The sequence below is a fragment of the Lynx rufus genome, unplaced genomic scaffold (assembly GCF_022079265.1).
Source record: "Lynx rufus isolate CCGP_SWC_20201006 ecotype Redwood Valley unplaced genomic scaffold, mLynRuf1.p SCAF_14, whole genome shotgun sequence".
NCBI classification, from domain to species: Eukaryota; Metazoa; Chordata; class Mammalia; order Carnivora; family Felidae; genus Lynx; species Lynx rufus.
The window spans coordinates 12,083,552-12,103,334 of record NW_025814828.1 but is presented as its reverse complement, the minus strand read 5'-3'; the positions used below and the strand labels follow the sequence as shown (position 1 = coordinate 12,103,334).

The window sequence follows — 19,783 nt, the reverse complement described above, 5'->3', positions numbered from 1 at the left end:
TCTTTGTAAAGCACACTGTAGCAGCATTTCCTAGTTGTTGTTTTTTTAATTTATAGACATTGATATTTATTAGCTCCTTTCCTTTCTACAATTAGAATTGGTTCTTGCCTTTCTTCATTTCTAGGAAGTCTTTGCTGTCTTTTACTTTTTCTTTATTTTTTATGTTCATTCACTCTTTCCTCCTCTTTGAATGCTATTAATTATTTTGCAACAGCATGGAGAAATAGCAATGAAGAATAAGCAGGAAATAGGAGGCAGTCACTGAAATGTGGAAAAAGAGAGAGATAGAGAAAGTTAGATATTTATCAAAGATTAATGGTATTTTAAAGAGAATGATTATTAAAGCATAATTTAAAAAAGGGTTACCTATTTTGGTCCTTCCTAACAAAATAAGTGGAAAATTAGCAACCTCTCTACAATTTTTCTGGATATTTTATAAAAATAGTGCGACACTGACACACCTAGGGAAGGTAACATCGAGGAATAATCAATTTAGTGAGTTGTGCTTGGAGGTACCTAAGGAGTTATTATGAGGAAAATGCAGGTCATTTGTATTCCATCTGAGATTGCCCTAGCAAATGGGTGGATAAGAATTCGTGAATCTATTGTTAAAAAGGGGGAAAAATGACTAAAAAATGAAACAGAAAGCTATTTGCCTCGAATGATCTTGAGATTAACTCACTTGGTTAGAAACCTATTTAACAACTTCCCACAATTTCCAACTCAGTGAAGGAAACCTATATTGGAAACAGTCTCTAGACCGTCAAGGTCATTAGAAAGCTGACCAACATTTAGGATCCTCAGAAGAAAAGAAAGAAGGTTGCCAAGGACCTAGACAAAAGTGAGACTTGAGAGGGTTGCTGTGCATCCAGAGTGTATGTAGGAGAGTTGGTATTTACAGACTGGGTCTGCCCATTGGTGTAGTCGGCAGGAGTAATGCTAGAACTCCTGAGACAAGTAAAGCTCATTGTCATGCAAGATAGCTATCTGGAATATAGGAATTTAGGTTGCTGTTTTGAAGATTTCTGGAATCCTTATATACAATGTAACACTACAGCATTCCAGTAATATAGCTTCCGGTTGAGACAGGAGCACACTATAGGGTTTTGAAAAATTAGGAAAGATACTAATGAATCTGGGAGGAAAAGGAGTAATTTCTTCTCAGTTTGAGAAATGTAAGCAAGATGTTCAGGTTTGGGGGGCCACGTCATACCACAGAGGAGAAAGGAAAAAAATGGGGAACATAGAAACACCTAAGCTCTTAAAGACAGGCCTGAGCACTTGGTGGATCACAGCAGAGAAGTACATCAAAGGGAAGAGAGCCAGAGAGAGAGAATTCCCATTGGAGGAGCAGTCTGTTTGCTGTTGGGCCAGAGAGCCATGTCTAAGTTTCAGAGCAACCCTAGGAAAATGCATACAGAACCAAGATACAGTTGGGAATTCTAGAGCGAGGATAGATACAGGACTAAACGCTTCCATTTATGCTTTAGGTTACATTTTGTACTTGATTCATTAACACGTTCATGGGCTCATTTCCTCATATTCATAAGAGAAAACTAATTTCCTAAAGGGTTTCTCAATCTTGGCTCTATTGATATTAGGGGCTGAATAACTCTTTGCGAATGTTGTCCTGCATACTGCAGGCTCTTCAGCTGTTTTCCTGGCCTTGACCCACAAGACAGCAGGTGCACCCCACCCTCCCAAGTGTGACAACTTAAAATGCCTACGCATGTTGCCAAGTGTCCCCAGCCCCTGGGGGAGGAAGGGGTGGTAAAATTGCCACTGGTTGATAACCACAAAGAGAGACTATTTCAAATAATAATTATTTCAGATGAAGACTATTTGGTACCATCAAATCTGATTTGAAAAGGAAAAGAAAAAGAGAAAAGAAACCTACATAGAATTAATCACATTCTGTGTTCAATAGATACTAAAAGTTTTAGGTAAACTTTGAAATCATTCAGATTAGTTTATATCTGGGTAGGTTCAAAACCAGAGAAGATTCAAAAGCAATATAATATCTGATTTTGAAAATCTCCTTTAAATTGTGTTTCTTCTAAATCAACAAAATTAACAGAATTTGAGTTTTCATTTTATAATATAGAACTGGTTGTTAAGATTATAACCTCACGCACAAATGAATATGCTTTTTTGCCCCATTTCAAAGGTACTGCAATCTGATCAGTTAAATCTGATTAAATAGTATTACTATTAAATGTAAAAGTGTCTTGTAAAGTCAGCAAGCAGAGAAAATCAGTACGTATTCAATACACACAAAATAAATTTCAGGCAAAGCTTTAATTTCACAACCTATCTTCTGTCTATACATAGAGATACACATACTTATTAATAAAAGTACTACCTATACTAGTAGAAGAAAATGTTCATAAAAACTCGAAGGGATTTTTTTCATACATTGAAAAAGCTGAGTGCAAGGAGTCCCAGTCCACCGCTCATAGAGGTCCATGGTCCCAAGGAGGCAGTGTGGTGTGGCCTGTGCTCACATCAAACTGTCCCTTTAACTCCAGACAAGACCACCAGTCTGACCCTCACCTGATTTATCTGTAGAATCTTCAAATTCCACGAGGAAGGAGTACCCGTTATTCCAGACGTGGAGGCAGGTGGTCGGGTCGTAAGAGATGGTGAGCGGTTTTAAGCCAGGATCATAGACACTGTCCCTCCACCGGATGTTGATGGGCGACTGGCGCTCGCCCGCCGGGACCAGGTCCACGCTCTCCCAGAGCGGGTGCACTAGGAGAAAAAGCACAGCGGGGCTATCATCAAGACGTCTGCTATGTGGGATCACACACGAGGCAATTCTAGTTGTGGGGAGTGTGTCAAGGCCCATGGAGTCTACATCTTAGGAATTAGCCACCTGGGGGCTAAACGAACTGATTAAGGCAGAGGACAAAGGCAGCTCAGAGAGCACCTTGCACGGGCACAGACGTCTGCTGCTTTGTCAGACACAAGCGACTCAGTCCACCCTCTGATTTCACCCGAACCAAGTGCTACCCGCTCTTGTGGTAACAGTAAGACGCATGCAGATTAGCACTGTGTAGAAGGAGGAGGGTACCTTCAAATGAGCTGTTTTTCTTTATTGATAATTTTCTGAGCCCCACTTACCAAACCAAGTTTACATACAAATACAAATCAATGAAATTTCCAATAATGAATTATTTCCAACAAAGGAAATGTGGGAAGAAGAGGAAGAATTTTTGGAAAGCAAATGTTGAACCAAGCACTGTAAGTTTTTGATCGCTTGGCTGGTTGAAATAAACACTTGTGTGGCATGCACCTGTAACTTAACTTGCAGTTTTGAAGATCTCTGGATTATTTACACAATGCAATATTACAGTCTTCCAACTGAGATGGGGGAGACAGTCTTGGGTTTTAGAAAAACTAACACAAATGCCAAAGAATCTGGGGAAAAGAAGAGTACTTTCTTCTAAATTTGAGACATACAAGTAAGATGTTCAGGGTTTGGGGGCCATATTATACCAAGGAGAAGAAAAAACAAAAACAGGGGACACAGAGACACCTACATCTTTAAGGACAGACTTGAACACTTCTTGAATCACAGCAGAGAAGTGTGTCAGAGGGAAGAGAAGCAGAGAGATGAATCCCTTTGGTGGGATTATATGATCCTATATAAGTGTGTATGCTGAGTTCACCTCCTATATAAGCAAACTGTGAGGATTAGGCAACCATCCTACAAAACCCGGGTGGAATATTAGTACTGCTAAGGTCCCTCAAGTTCTGTCACATGCATAGCTATGGACATTATATATTAAAGTGTCCATGCACAGTTTGTTCCCCACAGACACAATATAGCACTGACGATGATTTTTCTACAAAGAGCCAAGCACCAGGTCTTTGTGCTAAATTCCTGATAAATCTCAGCAGACTTCCTGTAACATAGACAGAGCAGCTGCTGAGACATCCATGCATGATGTGATAGAACCCATGTGCATGATACAGGGTGCTCCAGTTCTCTGCCCTTTAGTAGCACCACGGACACAGAAGAACCAAGAGCAGCAGAACAACCAGAAGAAATATGAGTTGAGATAAATCATTACCAACAATGCTCTGTACCTCACTCCACCTCTAAGAAAGAGTCTAAGGATTTGAGAAAGTGATGAGGTAGCTGTGACTTAGTCAATCTCCTGTGTGTATGATGGGGTCCCTTGACACTCCACTTTTCATAAAATAAAACAAAACCAAACAGAAACTTACCACTGTTTACTCTTTAAAAATTTTCTTTTTAATGTTTATTTATTTTTGAGACAGAGAGAGACAGAGCATGAACAGGGGAGGGTCAGAGAGAGAGGGAGACACAGAATCCGAAACAGGCTCCAGGCTCTGAGCTGTCAGCACAGAGCCCGATGTGGGGCTCAAACTCACAGACCATGAGATCATGACCTGAGCCGAAGTCGAAGTCGGATGCCTAACCGACTGAGCCACCCAGGTGCCCCTACCACTGTTTACTCTTACAGAGAAGGCATCTCTTTCTGAGCTAGCTGCCCCAAAGCTAGAAATTCAAGATCTTAGCCTTGTTATTTTTGGAAAAAGAGCCCCAGCAGTATAGACAAAGCTCTTCAGGCAGTTACTAGAATAGCGATTCTCAATGAAGGGAGCAATTCTGCTCCCAGGGGACATTTGGTAATGTCTGCAGATATTTTTGGTTGTCGCAACTAGAGTTAGGTGCTACTGACATCTATTGGGTAGAGGCCAGGCATGCAGCTAAACATCCTAAAATTCCTAGGACAGGCACCCACAAGAAAGAATCGTCTGGCCCCAATTACCAATAATACAAAACTTGACAAGTCTTTGTCTTGGGCTGAAAGATAGAGGCAAACTCAAACTATCCTCTTTTTCGTTTTCTTTTTTCATATAGCTCAGTACTCCCATCCCTAGAGAAATCTGAACCCAGGGTTTTTGTTTTTTTCCCTTAGTGTAAAAGAACTGGTGAAGAACGAGAATTTATTTTAGAAAAGAATGACAACTTTCTGTTTCATAAATCCTAAGTGAAAAATATATATGAATTATATACATATATACACATATATATACATATATATACAGTCACAATCTGATTACAATGCAAATTCCTTGCAGACAGGAGCCATATCTTCCTCCTCTGTTTGTTCCCCTATAGTGCCTTATTGAATATACGTCCTTTCATTTTCATATTGATTATCCATCTGCCATTTCTGGAATAAAAAGGTCTATTTCATTACCTGTGTAATATTTTTTAAACTTCTAGAATCCCCTAGAAAAGCCCTGATTCGGTTTGATTATTTTTTGTTCTGATTTTAACACTTTTACTTCCAATTTAGTTAACATACAGTGTTATATTAGTTTCAGGTATACAATATAGTGATTCAACAATTCCATATATCAACCTGTGCTCATCCTTAAACCCTATCACCTGTTGCACCCATTACCCCCCACCCAACTCCCCTCTGGTAACCATCAGTTTGTTCTCTATAGTTTAAGAGTCTGTTTCTTGGTTTCTCTCTCTCTCTCTCTCTCTCCTTTTTTCCCCCTTTGCTTGTTTGCTTTGTTTCTAAATTCCACATATGAGTAAAATCATATGGTATTTCTCTTTCTCTGACTTACTTCACCTAACATTATCCTCTCTAGCTCCATCCATGTCCTTGTAAATGTCAAGATTTCATTCATTTTTATGACTGAATAATACTGCATTGTATATGCGTGTATGTATGTGTATATATACCTCTTCTTACCCATTCATCTGTCGATGGACACTTGGGCTGCTTCTGTAATTTGGCTATTGCAAATAATGCTACAATAAACGTAGTGGTGCATGTATCCCTTTGAATTAGTGTTTTTGTATTCTGGGGGTACATACCCAGTAGTGCAGTTGCTGGGAACTAAGGGGTAGGTTCCTTAACATTTTGAAGCATCTCCATATTGTTTTCCATAATGGCAGCACCAGTTTTGCATTGCTACCAACAGTGAAAGAGGGTTCTTTTTTCTCCACATACTCGCCGACACTTGTTGTTTCTTGTCTCTTTAGTGATTTTTGTCTCTTTCTTGTTTCTTTAGTGATTTTAGCCATTCTGAAAGGCGTGAAGTGATATATCATTGTGGTGTTGATTTTCACTTTCCTGATGATTAGTAATGCTGAGCATCTTTTCATGCGTCTGTTGGCCATCTGTATGTCTTCTTTGGAGAAATGTCTGTTCATGTCTTTGGCCCATTTTTAAATTGGATAATTTGGGTTTTTTGTTTTGTTTTGAGTTGTATAGGTTCCTTATATATTTTGGAAACTAACCCTTTATCAGATATGTAATTTGCAAATATCTTCTCTCATTCAGTAGTTTGCTTTTTAGTTTTGTTGATCATTCCCTTTGCTGTGCAGATGCTTTTTATTTTGATATAGTTCCAATAGTTTATTTTTGCTTCTGTTTCCCTTGTCTCAGGAGACACATCTAGAAAAATGTTGCTATGGCTGATGTCAGAGACATTACTGCCTGTGCTCTCTTCTGGGATTTTTATGGTTTCAGGTCTCACATTTAGGCCCTTAATCCATTTTTTACTTTATTTTGTGTATGAACTGTGGTCCAGTTTCATTCTTTTGCATGTAGTTGTCCAGTTTTCCCAGAACCATTTGTTGAAGGGACTTTTTCCCACTGCATATTCTTGCCTGCCTTGTCAAAGATCAATTGACCATATAATCATGGGTTTATTTCTGGGTTTTCTGTTGTGTTACATTGATCTATATGTCTATTTTTGTGCTAGTACCATACTGTTTTGATTTCTACAGCTTTGTAATATAATTTGAAGTCTCGAATTGTGATACCTCCAGTTTTGTTCTTCTTTTTCAAAATTGCTTTGGCTATTTGGAGTCTTTTGTGGTTCCATATAAATTTTAGGATATTTTGTTCTAGTTCTGTGGAAAATGTTGTTGGAATTTTGATAGGGATTGCATTAAATGTGTAGATTCCTTTGGATAGTATAGACATTTAAAAAATATTTATTCTCCCAATCCGTGAGCATGGAACGTCTTTCCATTTCTTTGTGTCATCTTCAATTTCTTTCATCCATGTTTTATAGTTTTCAGAATACAGGTCTTTCACCTCTTTGGTTAGGTTTATCCTTGTGTATCTTATTTTTGGTGCAACTGTAAACAGGATCAATTCCTTGATTTCTCTTTCTGCTGTTTTGATATTAGTGTATAGAAATGTAACAGAGTTCTGTACATTGATTTTGTATCCTGTGACTTTACTGAATTGATCTATCAGTTCTAGTAGTTTTTTTGATGAAGTCTTTCCAGTTTCTGTATGTAGTACCATGTCATCTACAAATAGTGAAAGTTTTACTTCTTCCTTCCAGATTTGGATCCTTTTCATTTATTTATTTTGTTGTTGTCTCATTAGTGTGGCCTGGATTTCCAGTACTATGTTGAATAAAAGTGGTGAGAGTAGACATCTGTGTCTTGCTCCTGACCTTTAGGGGAAAGCTCTCAGGTTTGCCCCATTGAGTATGATGTTCACTGTGAGTTTTTCATACATGGCCTTTATTATGTTGAGGTATGTTCTCTCTAAACCTACTTTGTTGAGGGCTTTGATCATGAATGAATATTGTACTTTGTCAAATGCTTTTTCTGCATCTATTGAATTTGGGATTTTTCTTGTTTCTTGAGATAGGCCGGGATTGCGATGTATTTTCCTCTCAGGACTGCCTTCGCTGCATCCCAAAGCGTCTGGATTGTTGTATTTTCATTTTTGTTTGTTTCCATATATTTTTTAATTTCTTCTCTAATTGCCTGGTTGACCCACTCATTCTTTAGTAGGGTGTTCTTTAACCTCCATGCTTTTGGAGGTTTTCCAGACTTTTTCCTGTGGTTGATTTCAAGCTTCATAGCATTGTGGTCTGAAAGTATGCATGATATAATTTCAATTCTTGTAAACTTATGAAGGGCTGTTTTGTGACCCAGTATATGATCTATCTTGGAGAATGTTCCATGTGCACTCGAGAAGAAAGTATATTCTGTTGCTTTGGGATTTTTTCTGCATCTATTGAAATGATCATATAGTTCTTATTATTTCTGTTATTGATGTGATGTATCATGTTGATTGATACTTCAATATTGAACCACCCTTGTATCCTGGGAATAAGTCCCATTTCATCATGGTGAATGGTTTTTTTTAACGGATTCTATTTGCTAGTATTTTGTTGAGGATTTTTGCATCTTTGTTCATCAGAGATATTGGCCCGTAGTTCCTTTTTTTGTGGTGTCTTTATCTGCTTTGTATCAGGCTGTTTACTGGCTTCATAGAATGATTTTGGAAGTTTTCCTTCTATTTTTTGGAATAGTTTGAGAAGAATAGGTATTAACTCTTTAAATTTTTTTTTTTAATTTACTCTTTAAATGTTTTAAATTTTGCCTGTGAAGCCGTCTGGTCCTGGACTTTTGTTTGCTGGAAGTCTTGATTACAGATCCAATCTCTTTGCTGGTAATTGGTCTGTTCAAGCTGATTCAATTGTAGGATGCCTGGCACCAAGAGACTCTGCAGGACCTTCCCCTCTGAGATACTCAGACTGTGGCCCAGGAGTTGGGAATTCACATTCTTCAAAACCAATTCGTGAGGGTCTCCTGTAAAGACCAGGCAAGAAGGGGACTAACAAGCAGATCCCCAAGACGATCCCTCCTTTCACCCTGACTCGTCCCCCACTCCATTCAGGAAATGACCAGAATCTATTCTCACCCATGCAAACGCCAGCCCCCAAATCCCAGACCTATTCCTTCATTGCTCTTTTATGACCTTGATGCCTCTGTCAATTTATGTCCTTCGATTCACGAGGTCAGCTTCTGGAAGATTTTCGACCCCCACTCCCACCCCAAACCTCCTCCTCTGGAACCCAAACCATCCCCCCACCAGGGGCCCTTGTCTACTGTGGCCTTAGGGAAGACAACTTTTGCCAACGGTTTGATCTGCTAAAAATAATTCACATTTTGTTCTCCTCTCCCATCCTCTTCCTCCATGTTAACAAAATACAGAATAAAACAATATCTTGGTAGTTGCTCATACTTTCCCCCCAAATAGGAAGACGATTACGTGTTCTGACTAACAGTGCCTTCATTTTCAGGTTCTTCTTGTATGAAGAAAATGAAATAAACAGAAACCGTGATTTTATCAACTATGGTTTCAGTGAGTAGAGGTACACCGTCATCATGAAGGAGTCACTAATCTATTGCTGACAAGCATCAACATCTCTTTAGATTCCATGGAGAAAATGTGCTCGGTTTTGGTTCTTATTAATAGGACTAGTCCCGGCTTTGATTTCTTTTGTGTCTGTACCACCCTATGTGTCCAGCCTCAGGAGTGTCCCTCTTTCAACTCCTGAAACACAGGAAGCACGTTCCTGCCTTGGCCCCTCAGTTCCTGCTCCTCCCTCTCCTCAGAAAACACTTTCCCCTCACTCAGCTCCCATTGTCTGTAAGTCTTGGGCTTTACCGTCACCTCCTCAGTAAAATGTTCTCTGGCTACTCTTATAATATGATCTTCTTCTTATTTTTTGATCATAACACTCTGATTTTTTTTCTTTCAAAAGATTTATTCCACTGGTATAATTATTATTGTATTTATATGAAGGGTAGCAGAATATGCCATTGTACGGAAGGACAAATAAGTTTTACTCTACCCTTCGAGGTCCTTAGCTGAGACACCTTCCCCCCCACTGTAATAAAAATATAGATTAGTAGGAGAAAAATTTTTAATTATCTATTTCCTGACTGGAGACCCACAGAGGTATGAGACTCCAATGGCAGTCAGGCAACTGAGCCTTAAATAACAGGGGAGCTAAGGAAAGGTGCAGAGGCCCGAGGCTTCAAAGCGGAGGAAGGCAATTCACAGGAAGGTGAGAAGAGAAAATGCAGGGGAAGCCAAGTTTGCCCTTCCAAGCAGGTAAGTCTCTCTAAAGAAAAAGCTGTCTCTGGTAATAACTCTCTTCCTGGTCCAGCCCCCTCCCCCTTTTAATGTAAATTTCCCTGATGAAAGGATAACTTCTACTCTCCTTTCAGTGCTTCTCCTGTGTCTGCAGTTTCTCAAAATAATCAGCTCAAAGTAATCCTTATGCCAAAGAGGCATATTTTGAGGTGGTGAAGGGTAGCAAGATACACCATCCCATATGCCTCTTTGGCACAAGGATTATTTTGAGCTGATTATTCTGGCAACAGCCAACACAGGAGAAGCTCTGAAAACTGAGTAGAAATTACTCTTGGTGTAAGGGAAATCTCCATTTATAAGGGAAATCTCCTTGTGCATGGGTGTCTCCCTCTCTGTACCAGGAGAGAAGGATGACTATACATCACCAGAAGCTCTCATCAACAGGAAAAGGCTAGACTTAAATCCACCTAACAACCATGCCCTTGTTCACTGTGCTTTGTTTGGTAACCTCCCATAACTGCCCCCCTCAACATCTTTTGTCTTTAGCTGAAGATGGTATTTAAGGTGATGGCTGCGGCCATCTCAGGGAGCTTCTCAGTCTTCCTAGGTCTCTCCCATGTGTCCAGGAGGTGTACAGGTTACTAAACTTGTGTTTGTTTTTCTCTTGTTAACCTGTCTTTTATTATGGGTGGTCTCGGCCAAGAACTCAGAAAGGTGGAAGGAAAATGATTTGTTTTCCCCTACACATATACGCGTAATTATCTGCCTCTCCCACTGCTCCACAGTCTACAGCTGAGCTGGCTTTCAATCACTGCTTGTGCACTGAATGTACAAGATAAAGAGCATCCTTGAGAAGGTTCCAGTCCCCTTTTCTGTTTATTCCTAGTACCCTACTGATCACCACATTACTTTTTCATTAAGGATCTTTCAGGTTTATCTCTTCTGTGCCTGGCCCATGACCAGCAGCCCAGTTCAGGTCCCTACACCCCAGACTTCACACCATGCTCCTTGATTTCTTTTCCTGCTCTCTCATTCCCCTTTACTCCATCTTCCCAAACTTTGGTTTTGACATTAGCTCCCACCACGTTGACCTTTCCTTCTTTTGAACTCACATCATGTTGACTTTAGCCCTTTTTGCATCCAACCATTGCTCGTGCAGTGTGCATTTGCTTTATCTGCTCACGGGGCCCGTGTCAAGGCCTCAGTGTTAGGGCCTGTGTCCTAGACTTCTTCTAAAACCTCCAGGCTGAACTTGGTACCAGGCACAAAGGAGGTACTTAATGCTTATTTTATTGATAGAGAAAACCAAACAAGTTGATACCAAGGCTCTCTACCCTTACCTCATTCACACCAATAGTCTCTCCAACCAGGCAAGCAGGTTTACGCCAGTAAACCTCCTTTGTTCTACTGGAGGCGTCTCACAATGTTGTGGGAGACTGGAAACACCATTTTCACCATATGACCCTTACTGCCTGTGAAATGAAGGTCTTTGCTCTCTTAGACTGATTTTGGGAGTAAACTTCTGGATCACAGGGACAGATCACCTGTGCCCTCTTTGGACGCATCTTGCATTTTCGGTTAACCATTAAGGCTTATTGGTTTCCGTTGCTATTAATAGATCCCACTCATCAATGGCCAGACAATGGAACCTTTAAATTAGCTATATTTAAAAGAAAAATATTCTTTATAGAGAGCTCTCACTTGTCTTACTAGTAAAAATCACAGAAATTAGACTTAAGAATTTTCCTTTCTATGTAAGATTTATAGGGAGCACTCAAGGCCTAACCTCCAGGCTTAAAGTATGCAGGTAGCCATGTAAATCCTGAAAGCTAGGAAGTGAATTTAAAAAAAGCACCTGAAACTACCAACAAGGCTTGTTTTGATTCTACCTTCCAAGGATTGATAATCAGGCCCTGTCAGCTTCAGGCATTCCAATGCAATGTCCTTTGCAGGTGTTTCCTGACCCCCTACTACAAAAGAATTCATGTCTTCTGGACAGCAGCAAGATGTTTTAAATTATAAAGCCCTTTTTATCTCCACTTTGAAAAGATCCAACTAAATGTAGAGATAAAAAGAATGACTACACAAACCCCCTTCACAGGAAACAGGACCAAAAATTTCTCCTAGGCCCTCTTACAAATGATCTGTAAAAAGCATTATTCAGGGATTAATAGAAGCCCGTGTTGAATTATGTACCCAGAAAGAAGGGTTAAAATGCTTTCTTAAATGTGAGAATGTTAAGATGCTTTATACAGACTTTATACAGAGAAAAATCTTTTCATTCCCATTTTAGTTAAAAACCTCCCTAATTTAGTTAAAAGGACAGGTCAGTCTTTTGATATTCGGGCTGTAATCTAGTTCTTTGAGGAATTAAAAACAACTCTTGGTCTTATAAGTCTCTACGAACCCAGAAATGCAACTCTAGAAGCCAGTCAAAGCCCACCTATCTTTACCAATCCCCAAACCTCACCTATTCCTCTCAAAGTATTTGTGGATATCGTGAAACATCAGGGTATTAAAACAGTGTCCTGTACTTTTTTTTTTTTTTAAAGGTAAATTTTAAATCACAATTACCCTGAAACTCTGGGAAAAAACACATTTTTTTGCATTCATCCTGTCCCTTGAAATCATAAATCTTACGTCTTTAAAATGTAAACACAGCCCACAATTGCCTGAGACTGAACAAATAAAAGGGAAAAAGAGGTTTTTTAAAAATACAAACTTCTAGGGGCACCTGGGTAGCTCAGTCGGTTAAGTGGCCAACTTCAGCTCAGGTCATGATCTCACCGGTTTGTGAGTTCAAGCCCCGCATCGGGATATCTGCTGCTTGCTCAGAGCCTGGAGCCTACTTCAGATTCTGTGTCTTCCTCTCTCTGTCCCTCCCCTGCTCTCTCTCTCCCTCAAAAATAAACATTAAAAAAAAAATAATAAACTTGTAAAGGAGTTCTATTTCATTGGTTTGTAGGCAAGTGCTTATAAGAATTGAGTATTCCAAAACTCTGGAAGATAGAAACCCAAATGCTCTGTTAAGGATATGTGATCCGGGGAAATATCCAGTACTAAAGCTAATTTAAGGTTGTTAGCTTAATTAAAATAAAATTGTCTTTAGCATTGTGCATTAAATATAAGACTTTTGGGGCGCCTGCGTGGCTCAGTCGGTTGGACGTCCGACTTCGGCTCAGGTCATGATCTCGCGGTCTGTGAGTTCGAGCCCCGCGTCGGGCTCTGTGCTGACAGCTCAGAGCCTTGAGGCTGTTTCGGATTCTGTGTCTCCCTCTCTCTCTGACCTTCCCCCGTTCATGCTCTCTCTCTGTCTCAAAAATAAATAAAAACATAAAAAAATTTTTTTAAATATAATTTTAAAAAATCATAAAACAGAACTAGGTAAGAATCTCTAAAACTAGTGGAAAAACTGGATTCAAGCAAAACAAAAACATGGGACTCAATGAACTGAGGATGATAATTATAATTTTGGTGACTTTTTGTTTAAAATATATCTGACTTTTTGAAATGGTTTTTCTTTTTTTTTTTAAATGTTTTTATTTATTTTTGAGACAGAGAAAGACAGAGCATGAGCAGGGAAGGGGCAGAGAGAGAGGGAGACACAGAATCTGAGGCAGGCTCCAGGCTCTGAGCTGTCAGCACAGAGCCTGACGCGGGGCTCGAACTCACGGACGGGGAGATCATGACCTGAGCTGAAGCCGGACGCTTAACCGACTGAGCCACCCAGGCGCCCCATGAAATGGTTTGTTTTTCAAGATTGAGGAAATCTTTTCTCTTAAGCTAACTGACCTATAATAATTTGATAAATTATACTGTTATAAACAGAATTGAAACATTTATCTTTTCTCCCTACCTGAACCCTCCATAATTCAGAAAATGAGTATTCTTATATTTTTTAAAACTTTTTTTAAGTTTATTTATTTATTATGAGAGAGAGAGAGAGAACCAGCAGGGGAGGGGCAGAGAGAGAGAGACAGAGGATCCAAAGCAGGCTCCACACTGACAATGGAAACCCTGAATGCAGGGCTCAAACCCACGAACCGTGAGATCATGACCTGAGCCGAAGTTGGACGCCCAACTGACTGAGCCACCCAGGAGCCCAAGTATTCTTATATTTTTATGGCAATACATTTATTTGCATAAGGTCAATAAGAATCTGTTCTCCTGTAACAGGACACAATTGGAAACATAGGTTATATTACCAAGGCTTTGACTGGAATGTAATATTTGATACCTATATAGATTTAGATATGACCAGACAGCTTTAAGGAACTAAGATTGGCTTCATGGAGCCAATAAAGCCCCCTGGAAATATTGGCCTTAATATTAACCTTGCTTACAGAGTTCCCAGCAGCCATACCAAATGATAAAGAAGGTTGATTCATGACAGGTATATGGGAACCTCAGAACATTTGGAGAACCTCAAGAAGAGAAGAATTCACCCAAATCTATAGGTCTTACAGGCAAAGTCTGGCAGGTATTTGGTGCAAGTTTTGGCTTGGCTTCTGGCCTTGGTGCTGCTAAAAATATAACTAGAAATTCCTTATGAAAAGTTCCAGCAGGAAGAACAAATATTCTTAAAATGTCTATACTACCCAAAACAATCTGCATATTGAATGCAATCCCTATTAAAATGCCAACAGCATTTTACACAGAACTAAAACAAATAATCCGAAAATAAGCATGGAACCACACAAGACGCCGAATAGCCAAAGCAATCTTGAAAAAGAACAACAAAGCTGTAACTGTCACAGTCCCAGGTTTTAAGATATACTACAAAGCTGTAGTAGTCAGGGGCGCCTGGGTGGCGCAGTCGGTTAAGCGTCCGACTTCAGCCAGGTCACGATCTCGCGGTCCGTGAGTTCGAGCCCCGCGTCGGGCTCTGGGCTGATGGCTCGGAGCCTGGAGCCTGTTTCCGATTCTGTGTCTCCCTCGCTCTCTGCCCCTCCCCCGTTCATGCTCTGTCTCTCTCTGTCCCAAAAATAAATAAACGTTGAAAAAAAAAATTAAAAAAATAAATAAATAAATAAATAAATAAAAAAGCTGTAGTAGTGAAAAACAGTATGGTACTGGCATAAAAACAGACATATAGATCAATGCAACCGAAAGAGCCCAGAAGTAAACCCACTATTATATGGTCTATTAATCTATGACAAAGGAGGCAAGAATATGCAAGGGGAAAAAGATAGTCTCTTCAACAAATGGTTCTAGGGAAACTAGACAGCTACATGCAAAAAATGAAACTGGACCACTTTATCTCACCATACACAAAAATCAACTCAAAATGGATTATGGACCTAAATGTGAGACCTGAAACCATAAAAATCCTAGAAGACAGCACAGGCAGTAATGTCTCTGACATCAGCTGTAGCAACATTTTTCGAGATATGTCTCCATGAGGCAGGGGAAACAAAAGCAAAATAAACTATTGGGACTACATAAAAATAAAAATTTCTGTACAGCAAAGGAAATGATCAACAGAAGTAAATGGCAATCTACAGAATGGGAGAAGATATTTGCAAATGATATCTTTTTTTGGGAGAGAGAGAGAGAGCACGTGTGAGTGAGGGGAGGGACAGGGGAGAGAGAGAGGGAGAGAGGGAGAGAGAATCTTAAGCAGGCTCCACACTCAGTGTAGAACTTGATGCGGGGTTTGATCCCATGACTCTGGGATCATGACCTGAGCCAAAACCAAGAGTTGGCCACTTAACTGACTGAGCCACCCAGGTGCCCCTGCAAATGATATATCTGATAAAGGGTCATTATCTAAAATATATAAAGAAATTCTACAACTCAACACCCAAAACCCAAAAAATCCGATTTAAAAATGGGCAGGAGACATTTCACCAAAAAAGACATCCAGGTGGCCAACAGACACATGAAAAGATGCTCAACATCATTCATCATCAGGAAAATGCAAATCAACACCACAATGCTGTATCACCTCACACCTGACAGGATAGCTAAAATAAAAAAAATACAGGAAACAAGTGTTGGTGAGGGTGTGGAGAAAAAGGAAGTACTGTGCACTGTTGGTGGGAATGCAAACTGGTGTAGCCACTGTGGAAGACAGTATGGAGGATCCTCAAAAAATTACAAATAGAATTACCATACGATCCAGTAATGGCACTACTAGGTATTCACCCAAACAATACAAAAACACTAATTGAAAAGATATATACACCCCTATATTTATTGCAGCATTATTTACAATAGCCAAATTATGGAAACAGTCCAATGGTCCACCTATAGATGAATGGATAAAGAAAAAGTACATGTATACACAATGGAATGTTGCTAAGCCATAAAAAAGAATGAGATCCTTTGCCATTTGCAACAACACAGATGGAGCTAGAGAGTATGATGCTAAATAAAGTAAGTCAGTCAGAGAAAGACAAATACCATATGATTTCACTGATATGTGGAATTTATGAAACAAAACAAAGGAACAAAGATAAAAAGAGACAAACCAAGAAACAGATTCTTAACTATAGAGAACAAACTGGTGGTTACCAGAGGGGCAGTGGGGGGGGGGGGGGAATGGGTAAAGTAGGTGAAGGGGATTAAGAGTACATTTATTATGATGAGCACTGAGTAATGTATAGAATTGCTGAATCTCTATTTTACACCTGAAACTAATATAACACTGCATGTTAACTATACTGGAATTAAAATAAAAATTTTTAATGGTAAAAAAAAGGTAATTAAGCTTGAAATCTTGAAACTAGATATTTCCTATTTTTTTAAAGACTCCAATAATTTCGTAACAACAAGGAAAAGTTCCAGCAAAGGAGATTTAAAGGAAACTACATGGCCAATCAGTATTCTTGTGGTGGTTCTGTAAATAATTAGGCCAAATTTTTAAAACTAGACTTACTTTGTACACAAATATTAAATTTGACTATCTTTGGTAGAAATCAGGGTGATTACAGAAAGGAAAAAGTATGTTTCAATAACACACCTATGTAAATACTAGATTCTAATACTGTCTGTTACAAACAAGGCTAGCTCCTAATTTCTTCTAGTCCCTTCCAATGCTTTGCTGCAACTGTCCAAACTAATGCTTTTGGTTTTTGTTCCTCCTTTCTGAATTGGATTCATTTGAGAACTAAAACTGCCCTTTTTCCCCCGAAGCCCTGCAAAATAAATATAAACCACCTGATGTAAGTTCAGAGAAATCACAACAGCTCATGTGTAGACAATCTTCATGCCTGCTCTTCTATTGACCACGCAAAAATCACCACAGACACTCAGAACTACAAACCAGGAAGTTCTGTCACACTGCCACTGCCTGCTCTCACTCTATCTGAAGATGCTTCGAGCTTGACATCTAGAAATCCTCTCCACCGGCTATCCTCAGAACAAAAAAAAACTGATGTATATTTTGACCTAATCAATAACCATTGTTTTTCTTTTGTTTCCACAGAAATGCCTGTTGTTTAATACCCAATGACTTGAACCAAAGGCCTAATTTTGAAAACACATCTGCATCATGGTAGAGATGAAATGAACTTAGCTGAATTGACTTACTGTCAGGACTAAGACTGGTTCAATGAGATGGAACAATTTGCCAGCTCAACTTTTAATGTGTAGAAACTTAAGGCAAGTTTCAGAGGAACGAACTGCAGGGGCCACGGGTAGGCTGCCCCAAGATAGGCCACTTTGGCATGAATGCTATTTTGTGTTAAAAGCAAATAACCCCAGCAGGTTCAGGAAAAGCTCTGTACCTCTCCCTCAACTGCTTGCTTATACCAGGAAGAGAGCTACTAATAAAGAGTCCTCTTTACTTAAGAGACTGATCTTAATAGGGCAACCTTTGTTTTCCAAACATCTCTTCACACCTTCCTGCTAATGGTCTTCCTCCCCTTTGTCCCCAGACCCCTACCCCTGTCTGTAGCTCATATAAGCCTCATGTTGCCTCACTATACTTGGAATTTTCATGTCTGTGGATTTCCCTTATGTATGCTATTAAATTTGATCTTCCTTTAATCTGTCTCATGTCAATTCGATTCTCAGTCCGGCTAGCAGGAACTGGGTAAAAGAAATGCTTCCCCCTTAACAGTTCATATGATCACATCTACCCATTTCTCATTTCTTAAAATCCTACAGGCTCTCAAGATCACTTCAAGGCCCTTCCCAGACAACCCCACACTACATTAAGCATCCCTTGATATCTATTCTCTGTACCTGCACTGCGTAATAAGGTAACCACTCACCTTGCGTGACTGTTCAAATTGAGATGTGCTATAAATATAAAACAGCGAGGGACCTTAAAGACTTAGCACAAAGCAATGTAAAATATTTCATTTAGAATTTTTATACTCATCTCATGTTAAAATGAGAATATTTTCGATATGCTAGGTTAAATATTCTTCCTCCCCAACAAATATACTGGCAAAAATATTTTTAACTATATACTATATACATATATATATATATATATATATTAAGTTTATTTATTTATTTGTTTTGAGAGAGAGAGCGAGAGAGAGAGGGAGAAAGAGTACAAGTTGGGGAGAGGTAGAGAGAAAGGGAAAGAGAGAATCCCAATGCGGGGCTCAATCTCAAGAAAGTGAGATCATGACTTGACCTGAAATCAAGAGTCAGACACTTAACCAACTGAGCCACCCAGGTGCCCCTTTATATACTATATTTTGCCTATGTTTTTGCTATTTTAGAATTAATTTTCCCATTTTATTGAGATGTAATTGACATTATTTGTTCTTTTTAAAGATGTAGTTATTAGAAAATACAGAATTGCCTATATGGCTCTCATATTGGTGGTTCACATTATTCATCTACTGGACATTGTTATTCTAGGCCCTCGTTGTTTTTTTCTCATTCGCCTTGCCCTGTTACCATCCTTTTTTCTTGAGCTGTACAATTTTCTCATGTGACTGAAGACCATCCTAGTAGGCCCGAGGGCTTAGCACAGTGATAGGATACACAGGGACAGCCCCCTCCCATGTGATATTGTTAGGGATGATCACAGAATCATAAATTGTCTTCTCAGAGCATGAGGGCTGTAAAAGGCACTTTGATGTTGAGCCCAGGTAACAGCAGCATACACATGCAGTCAACAACACAGAAGACTAAAGGCCACAGTTCCTGGGGGTCAGTTCAGGGCTGTTTGTTAGCTCCTTGTTGCTGCTGATACCCCTGAAGCTATTAATACAATTCCAAGGGGCTCTTAATTAGCCTATTGTTTCTCAAGGTTATTTGAATGTTAACGAAAAACTCTATCTGGGGCATCCTGAATCTGTATTATTTAGGGATTATTAGAGTTCTTTGTGAACACATTGCAAAACAAACTTTTTACTACTATTGTCCTCTAGGATTTTTATCCTTCAAAGTTAACTGGAGAAATAACAGAACAACTTTCTAACACAGTTCAACTATAATACAGACCAGTCCTGTCCAATAGAACTTTCTCTGATGATGGAAATTTCCATTGTGGTAAGTGCTAGCAACATGTGGCCATAACATTTTAATACATTTATATTTACATGAAAATACACACATGGGGTTAGTGGCTAGATTTTATACAGGGCAGAGAGTGGGGCACAGAGAAAGTGGGCTCTGTGCTGACAGCAGAGAGCCTGATGTGGGGCTTGAACTCACGAACCATGAGATCATGACCTGAGGCAAAGTTGGACGCTTAACTGACTGAGCCACTCAGGTGCCCCCATACAGTGCCATTCTATTCCATGTTGTCCTAAAATAATATTTCTCTTCCATCTAAACATAGAGATCATGAAAAATAAGAATCAATGAAATAATAACAAATAAAAATACGTACTATTTCAATTCTAGATGATATTCTTTATATTTAATTAAGAATTAAAATTATTAAATTTATGTCA

The 19,783-nt window shown here is 39.3% G+C and overlaps 1 protein-coding gene across 4 annotated transcripts in view; it reads right to left on the bottom strand.

The window, feature by feature from the left end:
- Positions 1 to 19,783, bottom strand: part of CA5B (carbonic anhydrase 5B) — a 51,120-nt gene that overhangs the window by 17,801 nt on the left and 13,536 nt on the right. For all 4 annotated transcript variants that reach the window (XM_047075937.1, XM_047075935.1, XM_047075936.1 and 1 more), the window contains one exon: positions 2,554 to 2,751. In XM_047075937.1, the coding sequence (XP_046931893.1) occupies positions 2,554 to 2,751 (198 nt within the window). The remainder of the gene's footprint in view (positions 1 to 2,553; positions 2,752 to 19,783) is intronic.